Raw genomic sequence first — 20,352 nt, 5'->3', positions numbered from 1 at the left:
TATAAATGACACTCTTACCTTTGTATTTGTTTTTTTTGGGGGGGGGGGGTAGCCCTAGTCCTATTTATTTTGATTTCTTTTTGTTTTAAGTCTGACTTGATTATTGGTTTTGATATCCGTTCCTTTTATGATTTACCTCTTCATCCATAGTAGTATTTGTTATCTTTACGTTTGACATTGAGGGGGGGGGGACTAAAAAGAACCTGGGAAGGGCACAAACATTGAATCCATATCGCTGTTTAGGCAGGGCTGCTTCGAAGAAGCAAATGATAGAGAAAAATCTGAATAAGTAAACAAAGTAGAAGAACTAGAAGATATTTTGAAGTGATAAAACATGAAAGAAAATGGAATTTAAAACTATGGTCTTTAATGCTGCCAGGGATGGAAAAGTGAGAAGGTTAAGGGTATGAGAAGTATTTATAAAAATGTTTGAGAATGTATCCTAAGTTTAAATAGGCCTAGGTTAGGCTTAAAGGGCCACTGGCTTTACATTGGCCAAGTAGTCTAAGCTTGGCTTAAATTACCTTAAAATTACCTTAAATCACAGCTTGGAGTGAAATAAGGACAAGTAGATTAGGGGCTAGTGAGAAGAAAACAAGGTAAAATTCTACTTTAGCTACTTTTGGCTATCTTGGAAAGGGGTTAGGTTTGGAAAATGAAATTTTCTGGTCTGGGATCTATAGGTTAAAGTAAGTCCCCAGGAAGGTATTTTGAAGTACCCACCTCCACTCTATCTTTCTCTAGGGGACCCTAACCTTTGATGACATTTAGTAATATGTGTGTTATAAAAGTGAAACCCTGCAAAATAGATCTTCTGCTTAAATGAAGTAGCCTAGCCTACAACAAAATTGTTTTCAGCTTCACAACTTTGCTCAATCCCAATTTATAAGGTGTTAAAGATATGCAAATATATTTCCTAAATTTCGGAAAAAAAACATTGATATGGCTTAAAATTCTACTCAAATAACAGGAATTGCATTTTCAGAACTAAAGCCAGAGAAAAGAAACTGATATCTGAAAAATAAGATAAATGTTGTTTTGTCAAATTGTCAATAGGCCTAGGTATAGACCCATCATGTAGGCAAATTTTAGGACCTTCTAGAGAGAGAAGGAGTAGAGGTAGGTAGGGTAAAAGACCTCTTTTTGGGAAAGACCACTTTTCTTTGGCATTTTGGAAAAATAGCAATGGGTTTTTGGACTGCCCCTTTTTTACTACAGTATGACACAATGCAAGTGTAGACCCAATCATCTTTCACTCAAGCCAGTCCAGTGGGAGTAATCTGTCATTATAAATCTAATGTGTGGTCTCTGTTTTGACAAGCAAGTGAAATGAAAAAAAAATCTATTTAATATTTGTGATTTATAGAAAAAAAAAAATCAAGAAATAAAAGTTAGATTTTTAGAATCAGAAGACAATCAGCTTTCTATTAATATTTGAATAATACTGAAACACTAAAAAGATATTTACATCAAAATAGGATAATTGGTAGGCCTATTTCCAAAAAGAGGTCTTTCTAGGTAAGTCAATAAACTAATCATTTTCAGTGAATGATCTTAAATAATTTTAATAATAACCATGTTGTTGCATAGCTTAGATTTTCAGCTATTCATTGGCCTATACAAACCTTTTCAACTCTAATTTGATAACAAGATATGAGGTTTTAAGTTTTACAAAATTTTGCTCAATTGGATACTCGTCTTTTACCCTACTTCAAAATACCTTCTTGGGACATAGGCTACTTTTGCCTGTAGACCCATCCCTAAAAGTTTCATTTTCCTAACCCAACCCCATTCCAAAATTGCCAAAAGTAGCTAAAGTAGAATTTTACCAAAAACAATTCTTACTTCATAATATTGCTGAATATAGGCCTATGTAGCTAACACAGGTAAAATTCTACTTTGGCTTTTAACTATCTTGGAAAGGAGTTAGGTTAGGAAGATGCAACTTTCAGGGATGGGTCTACAGGCTAAAATATGGGTAATTTTTTTGTTATTCATATTATTGACTTACAAATAAAGTAAAATACCACTTGATGCCTTTTTTCTGCTCTTTCCAAATATAATTATAATTTTTGTCAGAAATGAATTTTACCCCCACCCCTATATATAGCCTACCAATTCAGGATATATATTTGCAGCACATTAGGGGGGGGGGGGTAAATTTGATTTCTTATGTAAATGACAGGTAAGTTTAAACTTCCCCCTACCCCCAACCCCCCTAATGTGCAAATATGTACCCTGAATTGGTATATAAAGGGGTGGGGTAAAATTCATTTCTGACAAAAATGATTATTATATATAGAAAGAGCATAAAAAAGACATCAAGTGGTATGTTTACTTAATTCATAAGTCAGGCGGAAAGGGAGAAACGAAAACAAATCCAAACTTCAAAAAACGGGGCAGCGACGGAGCACTAATGTGCCCACTGCCTGCTGAGGATAGCCCATATGTAAATAGTTTCCACAGTTGTAGTAGTGTCGATGATAGTGATTCATTTAAGAGTGGCAATAATAGTTGTGCTTTCCATTAATGCTCGAGCCCTAGCTCATCAGACATTAGTTTCAATAGTTTGCCAAAAGTGATACATTATAGTAAACCTCCACAGACTAGTCAAAAGAAATTATTGAAGCTTTTTTACACGAACATTGATACAGTGACAAATAAGCTTCCTGAACTAAAACTTACAACTACTGCTGAAGAATATGATGTGTTGTGTATCTGCGAGCTGACCCCCAAGAACTCTACTACCCCACTGGAAGATGATCATATCATGATCCCCGGATATCGCCTGTTCTCGAATCTCTCAACTCACCCCAGAAGAGGCGTTGCTGTTTATGTGAAGGATGTATTACAGGTCAGAGATTTGACTTTGAATCATGATTAGTCCCCATGGGTTGAGAGTGTTTTTGTTAATATTGTTATTGGGGGGAAGCCACTTCTAATAGGATGCGTTTATAGAAGCCCAAGCAGCCCAGATGCCGCTGCCTCTTATGGGGCTCTTACTCAATTAGCTGATCATGCATCTAAGCATTGTAACCAAGATTTTATTTTAATTGGAGATCTAAATATGCCTGATATTTTGTGGGTGGATGGAGCAGGTTACCATCAAAGTTCAACTGCAACTAACCCGTTTGTGGAATATTTAGGCAACAATAATCTGTACCAATTAATTGATCAGCCAACCCGTTACAAAAACAACCAGATACCATCTCTACTAGACTTGACAATCACTAACAACCCAGGACTGCTAGTGAATACTGATTACCTGCCCCCCATTGGCGCTAGCGATCACCTCTGTATTTCCCATGACTTGCTAATAAGTCAACCACCAAACAACTGCACCAAACGAACGTATACCGACTACAGCAGGATCAGGGAAATACTACAGGCGGTTGCATGGGATCAAGTGACTAACAGTGATGATATAGAGCAAGCCTGGCTAAATTTCAAGAACGCCGTCCTCCATGTTGAGCAGCTTTGTACTTCAACGTCTTTTGTCAAGGCACCTAGAACACTGCCTCACATAGATCGACCCATTAAAAGAGCCATGAACAGGAAGAAAAAGGCACTTTCGAAGTACAAGAAGTGTGTATGCACACGACACTGGGAGCATTATGCCAGAGCCAGGAATAAGTTGAGACATCTAACTAGGCATTTTATGGCAGAATATGAGGAGAAGATAGCCTTTAGTATAAAGGAAAACCCTAAACGATTTTGGAGGTATGTGTCCAAGAAAGATAAGAACAGGCGATCAATACCATTCTTATTCAACGCTGAAGGGAAAAAGTTGGAAGACCCAGAAGCTATAGCAAATTTGCTTAACACTACCTTCGCTTCGAACTTCTCCTCAGACTCATCAGCTGAACCCTCATGTCCTGACCCCAGACATATCAAACATCTTATGCCGAAACTCATCATCACGACTGAAGAGGTTAAGAAAAGACTATCAAAGCTGGACCCTAACAAAGCCAAAGGACCAGACGGCATCCATCCCAGGCTGCTCAAAGAAATCTCTGATATAGTCACCGAACCGCTCTGCTCCTTGTATAATCTGTCTTTGAAGACAAAGAAACTACCACCTGATTGGCGTACAGCAACAATAACTCCAATATTTAAGAAAGGTTCCAGAAGCCAGCCAGAGAACTACCGGCCCATAAGCCTTACCTCAGTCGTTGCTAAGCTGATTGAAGGAAGTGTCAATGATGCCGTTATAGCTCACATGACAAGGAATGGTCTCCTTTACAGCGGCCAACATGGCTTTAGAAAAGGAATGTCCATTGAAACGAACCTGATCCAAGCTTATGAATCAATCACTGAGGTTATCGAATCGGGATCCCCTGTAGACGTGTTCCTACTGGACCAGGCAAAAGCCTTCGATAAAATGTCCCACCGGTACCTGATGATTAAACTGTCAGCATATCACATTGATGTAGACGTAGCCCAGTGGATCCATAGCTTTTTGTCTGATAGAATCCAGATTGCTGCAGTCTACGACCACAACGGAAACCTCGTGTACTCGGCACCAGTAAATGTCAGAAGTGGTGTGCCACAGGGAACTAAGTTGGGCCCGACTTTATTCAACCTCTACATTAACGATGCTCCTGAGGTTGTCCAGAATCTGCTGGAACTATATGCAGACGATTCCAAACTCTTTGGACCTGCCGCTTCTGACGAAGACTGCAATGCCCTGCAACAAGACTTAACAAACCTCTGCCAATGGGCCTCAACTTGGACACTAGAGTTTAACCCAAGCAAATGTAAAGTTTTACATCTTGGACTGAACAACCCTTGCCATAGCTACCATATGTTGGACTCTACTGGTGCTATAACACCCATCCAAAGCGCAGAGGAAGAACGTGATCTCGGGGTAATCATAGATAATAAGCTGAAGTTCCATAGTCACTGCCGAACTCAAGCCGCAAAGGCAAACAAGATCCTAGGCCTAATCAAGCGATCAGTGACTAGTCGCCACCCCAGGGTCATTAAGAAGCTTTACACAGCCCTTGTCCGCCCTCATCTTGAGTTTGGGATGGCAGTTGCAAACCCCCACTTCAAATGCGATGCAGAGTTGCTTGAAAAAGTCCAGAGAAGAGCTACTAGGCTCCCATTTGCCAACCAACAAATCCCATATGAGCAACGCCTAGAAAAGCTTGATTTGCAAACTCTGACCTACCGTAGAAAAAGGGGGGACGTAATTTTGGCATATAAGTTGATGAACAGCAGTGTTATCAAGCCCATTCTCGAACAGGACCAGTCTAGCAGAGCGCGAGGTAACCCCATAAAACTCCGCCAAAGATTCAGCAGAAAGTGTGAGAAATACAACTTCTTCACCAATCGCGTTGTTCCGTTGTGGAATTCACTGAGCGATTCAACTGTTTCCGCAGCTTCAGTTAACAGCTTCAAGACTGGCGTTGACCATGACTGGAGGACCAAGCCATGGAGGACGCAGTGGGATGAGCCTGCATCCACCACCAGGGTCTATTAGTGTGTGATATTCAACTGTCCTGTATACGTGTAGGATATGATGATCCATTAATGAATTGTGCAACGAACTCCTGTCAATACTACCTGGCGACATCTACAGGTTCCTGCAACCTTAGTTGCTAGAAGATGCTATTTAAGGTAATTTAAGGTAATAATATGAATAGCAAAAAATTTACCAAAGTATGTCCTGGGAAGGGATTTTGGTAAATTTTTACCAAATCACATTATTGACTTACAAATAAAGTGAATACACCACTTGATGCCTTTTTTATGCTCTTTTCAAATATGATAATAATTTTTGTCGGAAATGAATTATACCCCCATCCCTGCATGGCATTCTACAGCATTCTGCCTAAACAGAATCTTTTTTTTCTTCTTTTCCACAGATAGCTTGGCACAAGAACATTGTAAAGTGTTGTTCAATGGCTCATTTTAAAGGAAATTAATGGGGTTAAAAACCTTTTGTAACTAAAACAAATTTTTTTTAAAACAGAATAAATTGTTGAACTAAAAAATGCATTTTTGATGTCTTTTCATACTGCAGTCTTTTCAAAGATATTTGATTTTTGAAGCAATCAAACAGTTCATGGTAAAGTTATATTCAAAGTTGATCATTAGAAGAACATTTTTCATTAGGATTAACCTAGCTTCACCTCTTGAGTGTTGTTGCTATAACAGATAAGTACCAAAAAACCCTTGATGTGGCTTAAAATTCCACAAAAATTATAGGAATTACATTAAAAAAAAAACTAGAGCCAAAGAAAAAGAGATTGAAAACCAAAATTTCAGGTAAAATGTTTGTTGTCAAAACTTATATAGTTATAGATCTATAAAGTGTGCTGATTGTTTTATCTGCCTAACTCAACTACTTTCCAATATACCAAGAAGCTACTAAACTAGAACTTTACCTTTTCTTCCTTTGCAAGTTCATTTTTGAGCCCTTAAAGGTGACACCATGTCCCTCATTATTTTCCAGGTGTAGAAAATAGTAACTGTTCACCAGAATTTTCAATAACCAGGAAAAACTAAGATAACAAAAGAGCAATACCATTTGATTCCCAAATCAACAATATTACTACTTACTATATATTACAAATTATACAATATTACAAATTACTACTGTGAAAATTTCCCCTCCATCCTAATAAGTAAGTAAGTAAGTTTATTTATAACCCATAATAATATGAAAATGAAATTGGAGTAAAGAAAAAAAGAAAATTAAAAAATGCTGTAGCCTATATTTATATATCATGGTGGGGAGGGGGTTAATTTTTAGCAATATACTTTTAAAAGTGGGATAAGTATGATTGTTTTAAAGTAGTTTTCAGATTTTGTTAGTGTTCCCTTGAAATAGTTATAGTCCTGGTCATTAAATGGTCATTACCCCCTAAAATTTAACTTGGAAATAAATAGCCTAGGTTGTGACTTGACTTACTTGACTTATATCCCATCTGGCCTTCATGTCTGTATTGGGGCTTCTTCTCTTCTCACTAGTTGTTGAATATGGCAATGGTATTTGGTTCTATCTGGTGCAAGACACAGGAGTTGGGAAAGGTTCTGGCCATTGAAGTTGTTGTACCATCTCTTGTGAGGTTGGCCACAAGGTCATGTGCCATGTAGTTGTCCTTCAAACATGATTTTGGGGAGTTGATTTGATGACATTTATTGGATATGACCAAGCCAGCAGAGTTGCTGACTTCTAGTTTGGTCCATGATAGTGTATGAGCAGTGAAGGAGTTTACAGAGGTCTTCATTGGATACTCGGCTGATGTAGATGATCCCTGCTATGCAACAGCAACATTTTGTTTCAAATGCAGAAATTTACCTTTTGTCATCAGTTTTAATTGACTATGTTTCACTTGCATACATAGTAATGGCGATTATGAGACAGTTAAAGAGCTGGACTTTCAATGATTTTGATAGTAATTTACTTTTCCAATTTGATGATAGGCTCTTGAAGCTGCTGGTTGCAAGGCCCAGTCTGCATCTAATCAATTTTGAGCAGTCATTGTTAGAGTTTAAAAGACTGACAAGGCAGACAAAAGATTCTGCATTTTCAATTTGGTCTCCTTTTATGGTTAGTAGTATGGCTCTGGGTGCAGAGTCTCTGAATACCCACATGACTTTTGTTTTTGTTGTGTTGACAATCATCTCAAGGGCTTTGGTTTCTGACACTATCTTGTTTGTGTCTGTTTGGAGGAGATATTCATGACTGTTAATTTTCACAATGTTGTCTGTGTATGCTAATTTATTGACAAGTTTTCCTCCAATGGATGCACTGTCTATGGTTTTAGCAAGTGATAAAGCTGCATTTAGAAACAGATGGAATAGATGAGGGGATAGGAGGCCACCCTGAAGAACACCTGCTAACATCTGGAACTCTTCTGTCAATCCCTCAGGCATCTGAACCTGACTACAGAAGTTCAAATACATATCTTTGATCAACTTTACCATGTTTTTGGGGACTCCATAATGCAGAAGTATGGGCCAAAGCTCATTGTGCCATATTAAATTGAAGGCCTGTTTAAAGTCAATTAAAAGTAAGAGTAGTTCTTTTGCAATTTTTATATTTTTCTCATAAGTTGCCAGGTGGAACATATTTGATCTATAGTAGATCGATCTCTTCGGAAGCCGGCATGATATTTCTCTAAAGTGAGGTCTGTCAAGAATTTTAGTCAGTCAAGTAGGATTTTCGTGAGGATCTTTGTCGGTTGGCTTGTCATGCGAATTGGTCTGTAGTTATTACAATCGCTTTTTTCACCCTTTTTGTAAAGGGGGATAATCACGGCTTTCACCCAAGATATGGGGAAGTGGCCTGTTTCCCCAGCAACTATGAAGCCAGCAACTATCGACCAATTAGTCTCACCTCGGGAGTGGGAAAACTTCTTGAAGGCATAGTTAATTCAGCCATTATTGAACACCTAAATGCAAACAAGCTACTATCTCCTAGCCAGCATGGCTTCCACCCCAGTTGATCAGTTGATACTAACCTCATTGATGCTTACGAGCATGTCACAGAACTTATGGACACGGGATCCCCAGTTGATATGATATTATTAGACTTAGCGAAAGCATTTGATAAAGTATGTCATAGGAGGCTAAATTCTAAACTCCATGCAATAGGCCTCCACGATGAAGTCATAAATTGGACGATGCAATTTCTTACCAACAGGAAGCAGGTGGTAAGAGTATTTGGGGATGGTGGATCAATTTTCTTCTCAGAATCAGCAGATGTAGAAAGCGGAGTACCCCAAGGCACAGTTTTGGGCCCAACTCAATTCAAGATCTATATTAATGATGCATCTTCAATCATAAAGAATAAGATATGCTTTTATGCTGATGATTTCAAAATAATTGGTCCATTTTATGACCCCCCAAAGTACCAAAGACATCCAAGCAGATCTTAACGCACTCTCAATGTGGGCAAAAACCTGGTGACTAGAATTTAATATCCAGAAATGCAAGGTCATACACTTTGGAGCAAACAACCCTCTCAGCCAGTATTTTATGGAATCCAATTGTGGTTTTAAACAGCCACTTACAACCAGTCACTGCGAAAAAGATCTGGGAGTCTTGGTTGATAACAAGCTCAAATTCAACTTACACATGCAGTCTGCAGGAGCCAAAGCCAACCAAACTCTCGGTATAATAAAGAGAACATTCTGCAGTAGATCTCCAGCAGTGATTACTAAGCTCCTAAAGGGCCTGATCCGACCAAAATTAGAATTTGGGAAATTCTAAGGGGTTTGCATAAGGGGTTTTCAAAATTTGCCATATTCTACCAGACTCCAGAGGCTCAAAATACCATCTCTCACATACCAACGTAAGCGAGGAGATGTATAGATGACATTCAAATTGATCTGCAACCCTGATATCATCCCTGACTTAGTCCAGTTAGATAGTTTGTCAAGAACAAGAGGGCACCCCCTACAGCTCGACCGGAAACGCGCTAATACCAGGCTGCAAAACACATTTTGCTCCAACCATGTGGTTGGCTTCTGGACTTCCCTGAGCCAGAATGCAGTCATGTCCCCTAATACTGAAGCCTTCAAGTCAGCTGTTGACAGAGATTGGTGCAGCAAGCCATGGTGCACAGTTTGGGATGCGCCCGATGAGCTGAGCCACCATCATCATTGACTGGCGTCTACAGGATTCGTCCTTATCGCTGGCTAGTGCGATTTAAGGTAATTTAAGGTTTCCCAGATGCCTACTGTGACTTTATGATAGATGTCTACCAGTTCTTCTGGGCCCAACTTAAGTAGCTCTGAGTGTATACCATCTGGGCCAGGAGCTTTATTTGTTTACAGGGATTGTATAGCAGCAACTACCTCTTCTTGTAAGGGTGGTGGACTTGGATCTACTGGGTACTCCAGTAGTTGAAAAGACAGTAGGGTAGATGGATCAGGGGTTATTGTGGGGTTCAGTTTCTGGCAAAAATGTTCTTTCCAGTGTTCCCACCTCTCCTCAGAATCTGTGCTGTTGCTGCTGCAGGTTTCTTTTTCAACAGCTCCTGTACTTTTTTGTACATTTAGTGGCTGTCATTTTTTTTGAAGGCATCTTTGCATTCATGGCACTTGTTGTTGACGTATTGGCGCAGAGCCTGCCATATTTTTTTCTCTACTAGACGTTTTAACCTCTTGTATTCATCCTGGCTTTGTTGGTCTTGTTTGTTGGTGTGAATACGTTTTTCAGCACAGATATCAATGATTTTGGGTGTGATCCATGGTTTATCAGAGTGAGACTGTACTCCTAAGATTTTATTACCTGTTTCTCTGATGATTGTGATGCTTTCATCAGCCAGACAGTCAACTTCCTCAGTGGTTGGGACTCCTGTGAGTTGGATGCTTGACAGCTTATTTGAGAGAGCAATTTTATATTTGTTTTGTTTTGATGTTTTTTAGGAGATTGAGACAGTATTTTGGGTAGATTTTCTTGGGGGGTTGGGGTTTTTGGAGGTGCACATAGACTCCTGACATGACTAGAACATGGTCTGAGTCAAAATCACCACCAGCTAAAGATACTGTATTCAGCACTGACGACTTCCAATGCTTGCGGACCAGTATGAGGTCAATCATATTTGAGGTTTGGCTGTCTGGGGATCTCTATGTGACCTTTCTGTGTTCTCTATGTTGAAACATTGTGTTGGTAATGAAAAGCTTGTTATCATGACAGAAATCTATGAGCATTTCCCCCATAAGGTTTTGTTGCACTTGCCCATTACTTCTTTGAAACCTGCATTTGATTGTCTGACAATAGCTTTAAAGTCCCCAATGACGAACAGAACATCCTTCTTGGGCACCTCATCTAGGGTGTGTCGGAGCTGGGCGTAGAAGTCTTCTGTATCTTGGTCAATTCAGGAGGAGTCGGGGGCATAAATTTGGATGATGGAATGCTAGCGATGGATCCTTTAAAACGGGCGGTAATGATACTCTCTGAGAGTGGATTTATGACAAGTAGAGATTTTTTTTTAGCTCGTTTTGAGAGTAGAAAGCAACACCTTGACTGTGAACACTGTTGCTTCATCCTGAGGTGATGAGGTGTTCCCGTTTATAGTTTCTATTCCATTTAAAGGAAGTTGGGTCTCTGATAATCCAATAATATCTCAATGGTAGCAGTCAATTTCATTTAAAATTAATTCCCTTTTTCCCCATTTACCAAGTGTTTGTATGTTAAGCATTCCAAGTGAAAGTGATGTCTTTGGGGTAAATATTGGTGTCTTCTCTGATTGGAGAGTCATCAAATCGATTAAATAATCCTTGGTTGCCCTGGACGCAGTAAATAAAACATTATCATTATCATCATCATCATAAAAAATCAGACGGTCAGTTGCCCTGGATGCAGTAGCATAGGTTCTTATTCTATTTTTTGCCATTTCATATAAAAGGGCAGACCTTGCAGACCTTGTGCAACCATTAAAAGAATAGTAAAATTGTAGATAAGAGGTATTTTAATATTTTGAAAAGTAGTTGAGTTACAGGAATGAAACTTTCAGAGATATGTTCAGAGGCTAAATTATGTCCCAGGAAGGTCTTTTGAAGTATTCATTTCCACCTCTTCCCTCTTTAAGAGGCACTAGCCTTTAATGAAATTGCATAAATCTTTGGTATAAAGATGAATCTTTCAAAAAGGGCCTTGGACAGGCCCAAGTTAGCCCCAATCACTCAACAATGAAGAAGATCTGGATGAACTATCTAGATGGTCATCTGAGTGGGGTTTGCAGTTCAACATGTCAAAATGCAAAGTTTTGCATCTTGGACACAGCAATCCTAGTTGACCTTACCATATTAGAAGTGACCTATTTGAAGCTGAAAGTGAAGAGAATGACCTGGGGGTTATTATTCATGTCCAACTCAAGTTCCACAGCCACACACAAGCTCAAGTTGCTAAAGCAAACCAAGCCCTAGGGCTCATAAAACAAATTTTTACCACCAAGAAGCCATGTGTGGTCAATAAACTGTACAAAGCTATTGTACATCCACACTTGGAATTTGGAATGACCCTGGGGATCACCCCATTATAAAATGAATGTTAAAGCACTCTAGAGTGTCCAAAGACAAGCAACAAAGCTCATACCGATGTTGCAAGACAAGACATATGAGGAACACCTTGTTTCCCTCAAACTCCCCACCCTAGTCTATTGAAGGAAGAGAGGAGATGCAATTGCTACTTGGAATCTGCTCAAAAACAACCCCTCTAGTCAAGTTTTCTCGTCATCCCTTTCAAGTATGACAAGATGTCACACAAAGAAGCTGCAAGTCCCCTGTTACCATTGACATGAGCACCAACACTTCTTCTCTGTACACACTGTCCCTCACTGGCACAGCCTTCCTGAATCCACTATCCAGTCCCAAACCATAGATGCATTCAAGAAAGGAGTTGCTCTCTACTGGGCCACTGCAGAGTGCAGGCTAACCTGGGATGCCAAACCATAGCCTAGTCATGTCAAACCACCAGCAAGATGTTCCACAGGAGGCACATCACCACCTTATTTTGCTGGACATGCAAATTAAGGTAAGGTAATTTAAGGTAAAAAATAGATCTAAAGTGCACACAAGATCAAAGAGAAGTGTTCTGAGCCTCATAACTTTCCTAAACCTTGATTTGAGATTTTAAAGAATTTGAAAAATATGTCTTAAATCTGAAAGAAAATCCTAGTAAGGTTTAAATTCCTCCTCAAGCTATTAAACTTATATTTTTAAAATATAACATCATAGAAAAGTAGACTCAAACCAAAATTGAAGAAAAAAGGAACAGGGACAGGAGCTTGGAAACCTTTTTTCAGAGCATGCTTTAGCCTTTTAATTCAATCCTGAAATTTTTGTTCTCTTAATAAAATTTTTCTAAGATGACAAAAAACCCCTCATTTAGGGTTTTACTGTAAAGATTTGCATGCCTGTTTGAGTCATAGCCTTTAAATTATTAAATTAGTCCTCCATCTAAATTAGGAGGACACTACTTAGGGCAGAAATCAGATAGAAAAGAAGGATCAAATAGAAATCAGATAGAAATAGATCAAATAGAAAATCAGATAGAAAGAAATAAGCATAAGAAATAACAAAAACTCATAAAAATGCCAAACAATTGTATTTAGTCCTACGTCTATATCTGCTCCCAGAAGGGGGGGGGGGGGGACTGAGATGTAATTATGTCAGTGACTATTATATTTGTAAAATGCACTGACCAGTATAATGTTCCCTATATTATACCTTTGGCATTCATGATACCAAGTAAAGCCAATTTTAGAAAATAAGAAGCAAGATTTGTATATATCCAAGGAGGCAAGAACTATATATCTCCTCATAAGGCAGAGGAGGGGCTGTGGCACAATTTCAACAGTAATAATAATTTAATTTGGAAGTTCATTGAATAGGGATTTAAATGACATGCTTCTTTTTTTTTCCTCTATCTGATGTCTGTCATATACCTACCATAGATTAACCATAAGGGCAATGCAACAAACACTTGACTTGCAACCCTAAATTCAAATGTTGTTAAAAGTTGTTTTTTTTATATTGGTGTTATAAACCAATTGTTGATAAGGAATAAGTGCAAAATAATGTAAGCCAACAAAATCAGCAAACTTGGTGTTTAGCCAAGGGTCATATCCATGCATTAAGGGAGAGAGGCTGAGATACAATTAAACTGACAGTAACCATAAAAACCAATTTAGTAAGTATCAAGAACGTTCTATTACATTGCTAGTTTAAAGATAAATTTACCATTTCATTTTTAATTCAATTTTCTTTCCAAATATAATAATCACTACTGTTAAATATCCTAATGGCTACAATTAATCTGAGACTGTATACAAAACTTTGCTGGGGTTGGGAACCCTCTATAGGTGAAAAGTAGGAACCAAAAATGCAACCAAGAAAGTGAACAATGTTTATATATAGCCTATACCCATGTCCAGTCATTAGAGGGTGGGAAATTGGCATAAGCTAGCAAATTAATCTGCAATTCATGATATTTACTATTGGTTAAATAGAGTTTCTATAATAATATGAATTTATAACCTGCAGGCTATGGAAGCTCTAACTACTTTTGGTAACTGTAAATTGTGACTCTATCCAAGAGAAATAGACCTGCTAAAACAACCATGTTATTAAGATAACTTCCTTTAATGTTGTTGTGAAAGTGTTTTGAAGCCAGAATTTATTTAATTGGTCACAATTGTCCTCAAAATGCCTGTTTTTCATTCTTTGTCAACACGTCTTGCTTTTACTCATTTGTGTGAAAAGCTAGTACTGCTACTACATAAAAAAAAGAAAAGAAAAAAAAAAGCAGACCTTGTGGGAAAAACGGATGGACAAATATGAAAATTTTTAAGGACCAAAACCAATGAAATTTGGTATCACAGTCACATATGAAATACAAATGTTGAAGAAAAGAGTTATGATTAGGTTGTTTTAATAGTTGTTGAGATTTGGAATCACAGCTTACTATTGCTCTATTTTTTATTCATTTTGCAACTATAAAGCTGTGTATTGTTGGAAAATAGTAAAATTAGTGTCTTTTTCCTCAAATTGAAAAGCTAGTTGGACAAAGCTTTCAGGAACAGATCTAGAGCCAATTTAGGGTCTGGGTGATCCCTTGAAAATGGTATTTAATTGGAAAAAAAAAGTTTATCATCAGAATTACTACAGTTTAAAAGCTTTATCCTGAGCTTTACAGCTTCCCACAAAACTATGGTAGATTGACCAGTGAGATTAGCCTACTAGGGTGGTGATCAGGTGTTCATTTGACATATATTACTTTTTACTATCTACTGTTTGCATATACCATTTTGAAGTACTATTGGTGCAAAAATGACGATTTCTCACCGTTTCAAAAGTCAGTGAGGAGGCTGGACAGATTCTCTCTGAAGAGGGCTGAGTAGACCACTTTCCCCCCTTTTTTTTATGAATCTACTATAAGGGGTTTTTCCGCCGTCCAACAGAAAAATGTTAGCTAACATTTTTCCCAACAATCGTTTTTCCGCCGTCCAACTAAAAATTGTTAGCTAACATTGTTAGAAGATTTCTCTAACAAATCGAATGCTTGTTGAAGAAAATTGTTGGGGAATTTAAAGCAAAATATTCAAAAATAATCAATATGGGTACTTTTTATGCTCAAAATATTGATCTAGAATCGATGACTGCTGCTATTTTTTTTACTTTACCCTTTTATTTTTTTATAAATATCTTTTCTTGTAATCTCATTGAAAAAAAAAATCAATTCTTCCGTTTAAAAAAATATAAAAAAAACGATATTGTCACGTAGTCATAGCAATTTGATATGATCAAAAATCTAACAATTTCACTTATGCAATCAAATTATATTTTTTACTAGGTTGATCCACTTCCTCCATACATGGGATAATTTAGGTAAATGCACTAAACAGTTAATTTAGGAAAGCTTAAGCACTGGTATTTTAATTTTCGCCTAAATTCAATGTACTTTGCCAAATAATAAAATGTTTTGTGTCTGTTTCACTTGCTGGCATTAATAGTTATATTTTTTTTTTTATAAGAAATGAACGCTTTGAAATATTCTATTAATTGAATTTCAAAGCTTTGGTATCAGTTGGGTATTATCAAGCTCAGATAAACTCACAGCAACACTATCTTGGTCAGAATTTTTCTTTGAATTTCCTGCCCAATATCATGTTTCTGCGAATTGTTAGCTAACTATTTCTGTTAGCTAACAATTCTGTTTCCGCCGTCCAAACAAATTTTTGTTAGCTAACATTGTTAGCTAACAATTGGATGGCGGAAAAACCCCTATAATTGTACAAAAAAAAAAAAAAAAAAAAAAAAATTGCCAACTGGCCCAATCAATTGCAGTGTTCCATGACTTAAACAATCATACTTGGCTTTTACTAAAATTGTCAGCTATGAGCTGCTACAGACAACAGTAGTATAGTGTAAACAAGCATTCAGATGGGCGAAGGTAAATGTATACACTCGGCTTTTTTCACCTATATTCACCGCTAATGCTGCAGTAAATATCCCCTCCACTTGCCCCAATCCCCACGTCCAGCACAGGATGCTGAATCTCATAATTGAACCAAGCTCTATCCTAATAGCCTGGGTATTGTGCTATTTGTCTGCTTCTAATTTTGAATGGATTTCAAATTCTAAGATTTAATTTCTTGTACTAAACCTTTAATATATGTGATTTATTGAAATATTATTTATGATTTTTTATCAAATTGATTTGTTTGTGGGTTTGACAATTTATACAAATAAATAGCATTGATATCAGCAGGCCACATAAAGCCAAAACAAAAATCATAGGCAGCACAATAGCGCTGTCTAAGTAAAGACACAGGATAAGTCGAAGTATTACCACATATTGTGCAACATTATATTGTGACATATTCTCACATTTAAATAGCGACCGTATTTCAAATTTGAAAGTATTTGAAAAATAAAGTTAGAATTATTAACTTATCCATTCGGCATTGTTTGACACATAATATCCAGAAAATTTGAAAAATCATTGTGACAGAAACCATAAATTAATTAAAATTTGCTAGGGATGCAAATTGGATGGGAAAATCGACTCCAAGAGTGAAAATTACCTTCCCCTTTCTACCTTTGTTTAAAAAACGAATTCTATAAAAATTATGCAAAAGTTTTTCTTGTGTAAATCAGGGTATGGAAGGTATACATTTCTGGAGGGGAGTTACACTGAATATCGTTTATATGTCTATAATTACCTTCACAAGCAAAGCTCGGTCTCCTAGTGCTGCGTCATTAAACTGATAATACCAGAAAAAGAAAACGGGTTGGTACTGCTTATATGTGCACATAAAATTTCTAAATTGTGAGAAAAATTAACATATTTTGTTTAAATTCACTTTATTCTATTCTCAGCGGACATTTCTTACAACATGCTGATGCAGAGATTAATATTCCACACGTGGCGCTGGCGTTGTCTGAAATGCAAATAATTTCAGTCACAATTCTTAGCACATTTATGTCAAGTCTCACAGAATTTCCATTCATACAAACAATAATGCTCCTTTTATCCAACCGAAATTCTTTTATAGTAATATCAACAAAGACTTTTTTCCCAAATTACAATTCGTCGTCCATTTTTTAATTATATTCAAATTTTATCCAAAATTTAAATTGAAAACTTAAACGTAGGACGGTACTAATGCACTTTTAATTATTGATTTACACATTTTAAAAGCAATTAACAAGAGATTTAAGGGACCGGTACTTCAAATTATATCTTGGTTAGGCCTGGGTATGATTTGGAAAACAATCAGAAATTAAATAAAAAAAAGCTTTTCAACTTAAAGCAAGGAACATATTTGAAACTTATTTCAACAGATTATTCTTTATATGAAGGGGGCTGTCTCCTCCTTAGGTCCTTACTCTTTACTGTGAAGTTTGGCTTTTTTCCAATTTTTTTTTTCAAAAAATTTATAATTGGAAAGATAAGATTTTTTCAAGCACTAAAAATACTTATGTTTGATGAGCAATATACAGAGTAATTTATATTTGTTTTAAGTTTTAAACTTGCTCTTACTTTAGTTGAAAACCTTTTCGATTTGTTTAATTAAATTTCATGAAACTGTAAAGTTTTATGAATGCAATACTTTTGGTAATGCAGAAAAAACGATCAATATTTCAATGATCTCAATTCAGATTTTGATGGGTAATCAAACAGTTAGTGGTAATGAACTGTAATAGTACAGGAATAATAAGGTTTGACCAGGAACAAATTGATAAAGTAATGTTTTCTTCACTATCCAGACTAGAAGAAATCTCTCAAAAACAAATCTAACATCCCCATCACTTAACTCGTCGGGAAATTTTTTTTTTCCAACGTTTTTGTTTATTAACTTTTTATTTTTTTTGGAAAAAAATTAAATATCACGAAACTGGTGTTTGATATGTCTTTCTGTATCAGATTTAAAATCTGAAACGATATCTGATGTTAGTTTCTCTGAAATGTCAGAAAATAAATCAGAAATACTCTGTTTTTGAACAAAAATGAACAAATTTTAACATTTTAAGTAAAGAAAAAAACAAGCGTTCGATAGAAGTTTCTAGATCAGTTTTGAGTTGACAAACTAGGTTTTTTGAGATGATCAAAGATCTTTTTACTCCCCATCCTCCCGCCCCTTCCTCCAAAACTTTGCTCTTCGCAGGCATTTGAGATAAAAATCAATTCACCTACATCACCATAAAAAATGACGTGGTAAAAATTATTTGTAATAAAACGGAAGAAAATTACACATCTGAACAATCAAAGGTACAAAATCACAGGGAAAGTTAAATCACAGGCCTAAAGCTAATCCTCAGAAAATTCATCTTTTTGACACTTCGCGTTGTTGCACGAAACTCCTCTACATACTCGACAAGCTATGGTGCATTCCAGGTCATTTTTCTTGCAGGAGAATCTCTCACTGTTGCAACCATAAGCTCGGCAAGAACACTTCACTGTCTTTAGAAGATGAGGAGGAGTAGGGGGGAGATCCGTCATTTTTGGCTCTAAAACTTCGTTGCCTTGAAGATTTCATCCCCAGCTTAGGGAGTCAACCCTGTTCCCTAGCTAAATCTGAACCTGGCTGTAGACTCGAAACGAATTATACTTCGCTGCCGTCATAGTCAGAGGCAGCTCTTGGGGGTGTACAAATTGTAGTATTGAATTTCCTCTGGAAAACTTGGTTCCTGGCAGTGTCAAGACTTGGAAGATCCTGGCAGTTGTAGAGTATGAGCAAATTTTTCTCTCAAGCCACAGCTATCTCATCATGAGATGCAGATTTTTTGGTAAACAGGGTACCGGCGTCTCTGAAACTCGAGCTGGATAACAGTAGCTGAAGAGCTTTTCCTTTTCCGATGCCACAAAGTTGCGATGTTGTGTCGCAACCCAGTATGGCGTCACAGAACGGCATCAGCTGGCAAACTTCTGATCCTAGCTTGTCTTTTATCTGACAAATATCCCAAGCTGAGCATTCACTTCCGAATTTCGCTCCCGGCGAGAAGTAAACTCGATTTGAACTCGTTTCTAAATGACAGATGAGGAGGACAAGAACATCCGTGTCATCAGCAACCACAATGGTGTCGCTATGGAGTGCAGTTTTTGTAGCCTTCTCTACTATGTCTAGATCAGCATCTCCTTCAGAGTGGTATACATCGCAACCGCTGGCTACCAGAGCGTTCCCAAGAATCTTCAGAAAACCCGATTTGTTCTCCTTGCATAAAAGAAACTCCTCTTTCTTCATGCAAAGATTCATGTCTTGGGTAAATAACACTTGTCGGCCGACAGATCCAGCTCGACGCAAATGGGTTGCATCTTTGATTGACGGACCGTCGTCGTATCTGTCGAAGACGACAACTGCAAGGGGAAACTTTTTTTTGACGTAATGAATGTACGAAGACGTGATAGCCTTGTATGTGGAAGCGACCTTCCACGGGATCCAATGGAGAAGGGCACCCCCATCAAAGACGAAGCTGGTAATTCCCACCGGTCTTGGGGACTGGGCATCAAACCCGTATGACTGATAGACTGCTTTTGCTAGCTTGGGCTTGTTGGCCTTTCGCATGAATCCGTTTCTTTTGAAAAGAGCAGGAGGAATGGTACAGAGCTCAACTTGAAATAATCTTCCTTGAGACTAGACCTCTGGGCAACGATAATTAACCTCTGGAAAAGTAGTGCCGGGTCGATGTGCACCACTTCAGAAGAGCCCGACTTTTTTGTGTTCATCAGAGTCACTTGGTCTTTCTTTTTAAAGCGTTTTCCTTCATGGTCTTTTCTGACATCTTGTCAAAGGTTTTCTTCCCAGCAGATTCGGTTTCGTCAACGTTCATGCCTGAAGATGAAGCTACTCCATTTGCAACGTTTCTCAGTTGTACATTGCCTTTGAATTGGGATGACACTTTGAAGAAATCTACCAACTTTGCGGTAAATTCACAGTCACGGTTTTGTCTGTTCAGACTCAAGTCACGATGCTGCTCGCTTGTAGAGTAGCCGATATTCGCCAGGTTCTGCATCAACAGGCTGACCTCGAGACACGCCGGCCTCGATAGGACCCAAATCGCTCTCTGTTCTTCAGTTTTGCCACCAGCGATTCCTCCCGATGTCTTTAGGCTTCGCATGTACTCTTGTTCAATAACTAAGTCTGCTGAGAGGCCGGCTCAGCACCGATCTGGCCTTTTAATCGTGTGTCCTTGCTCACTGAACATCTGAAACATTCTTGGGTGACGACTGGGAAGTTTAGTCATCTCTTGGATGTACAACCAGACAGATTTCACGTAAAGGTTGTGTCCAGATGCGGCTAGGTAGGGAAGCATTTATGCTGCAACCTGTAAAAGCAGGTCCAATCGGCCCAGTCTCTCGGCACGTATAAACTTGAGAAGCTTTTCA

At 37.8% G+C, this 20,352-nt stretch overlaps 1 protein-coding gene across 1 annotated transcript in view; it reads left to right on the top strand.

Moving 5' to 3' along the window:
- Positions 1-317: 317 nt before the first annotated feature.
- The window catches only part of LOC148951202 (protein fem-1 homolog C), a 139,232-nt gene continuing 119,197 nt past the window's right edge, over positions 318-20,352 (top strand). Inside the window, exon 1 of the mRNA XM_089090708.1 lies at positions 318-404. Coding sequence (XP_088946834.1) covers positions 345-404 — 60 coding nt within the window. The 5' untranslated portion in view covers positions 318-344. The remainder of the gene's footprint in view (positions 405-20,352) is intronic.

The sequence above is a fragment of the Artemia sp. Qi Xiang Cuo genome, chromosome 6 (genome assembly GCF_049724085.1).
Source record: "Artemia sp. Qi Xiang Cuo chromosome 6, ASM4972408v1, whole genome shotgun sequence".
Taxonomy (NCBI): Eukaryota; Metazoa; Arthropoda; class Branchiopoda; order Anostraca; family Artemiidae; genus Artemia; species Artemia sp. Qi Xiang Cuo.
Note: the sequence above shows the minus strand (reverse complement) of the source record. Positions and strands in the feature narration are given on the sequence as shown.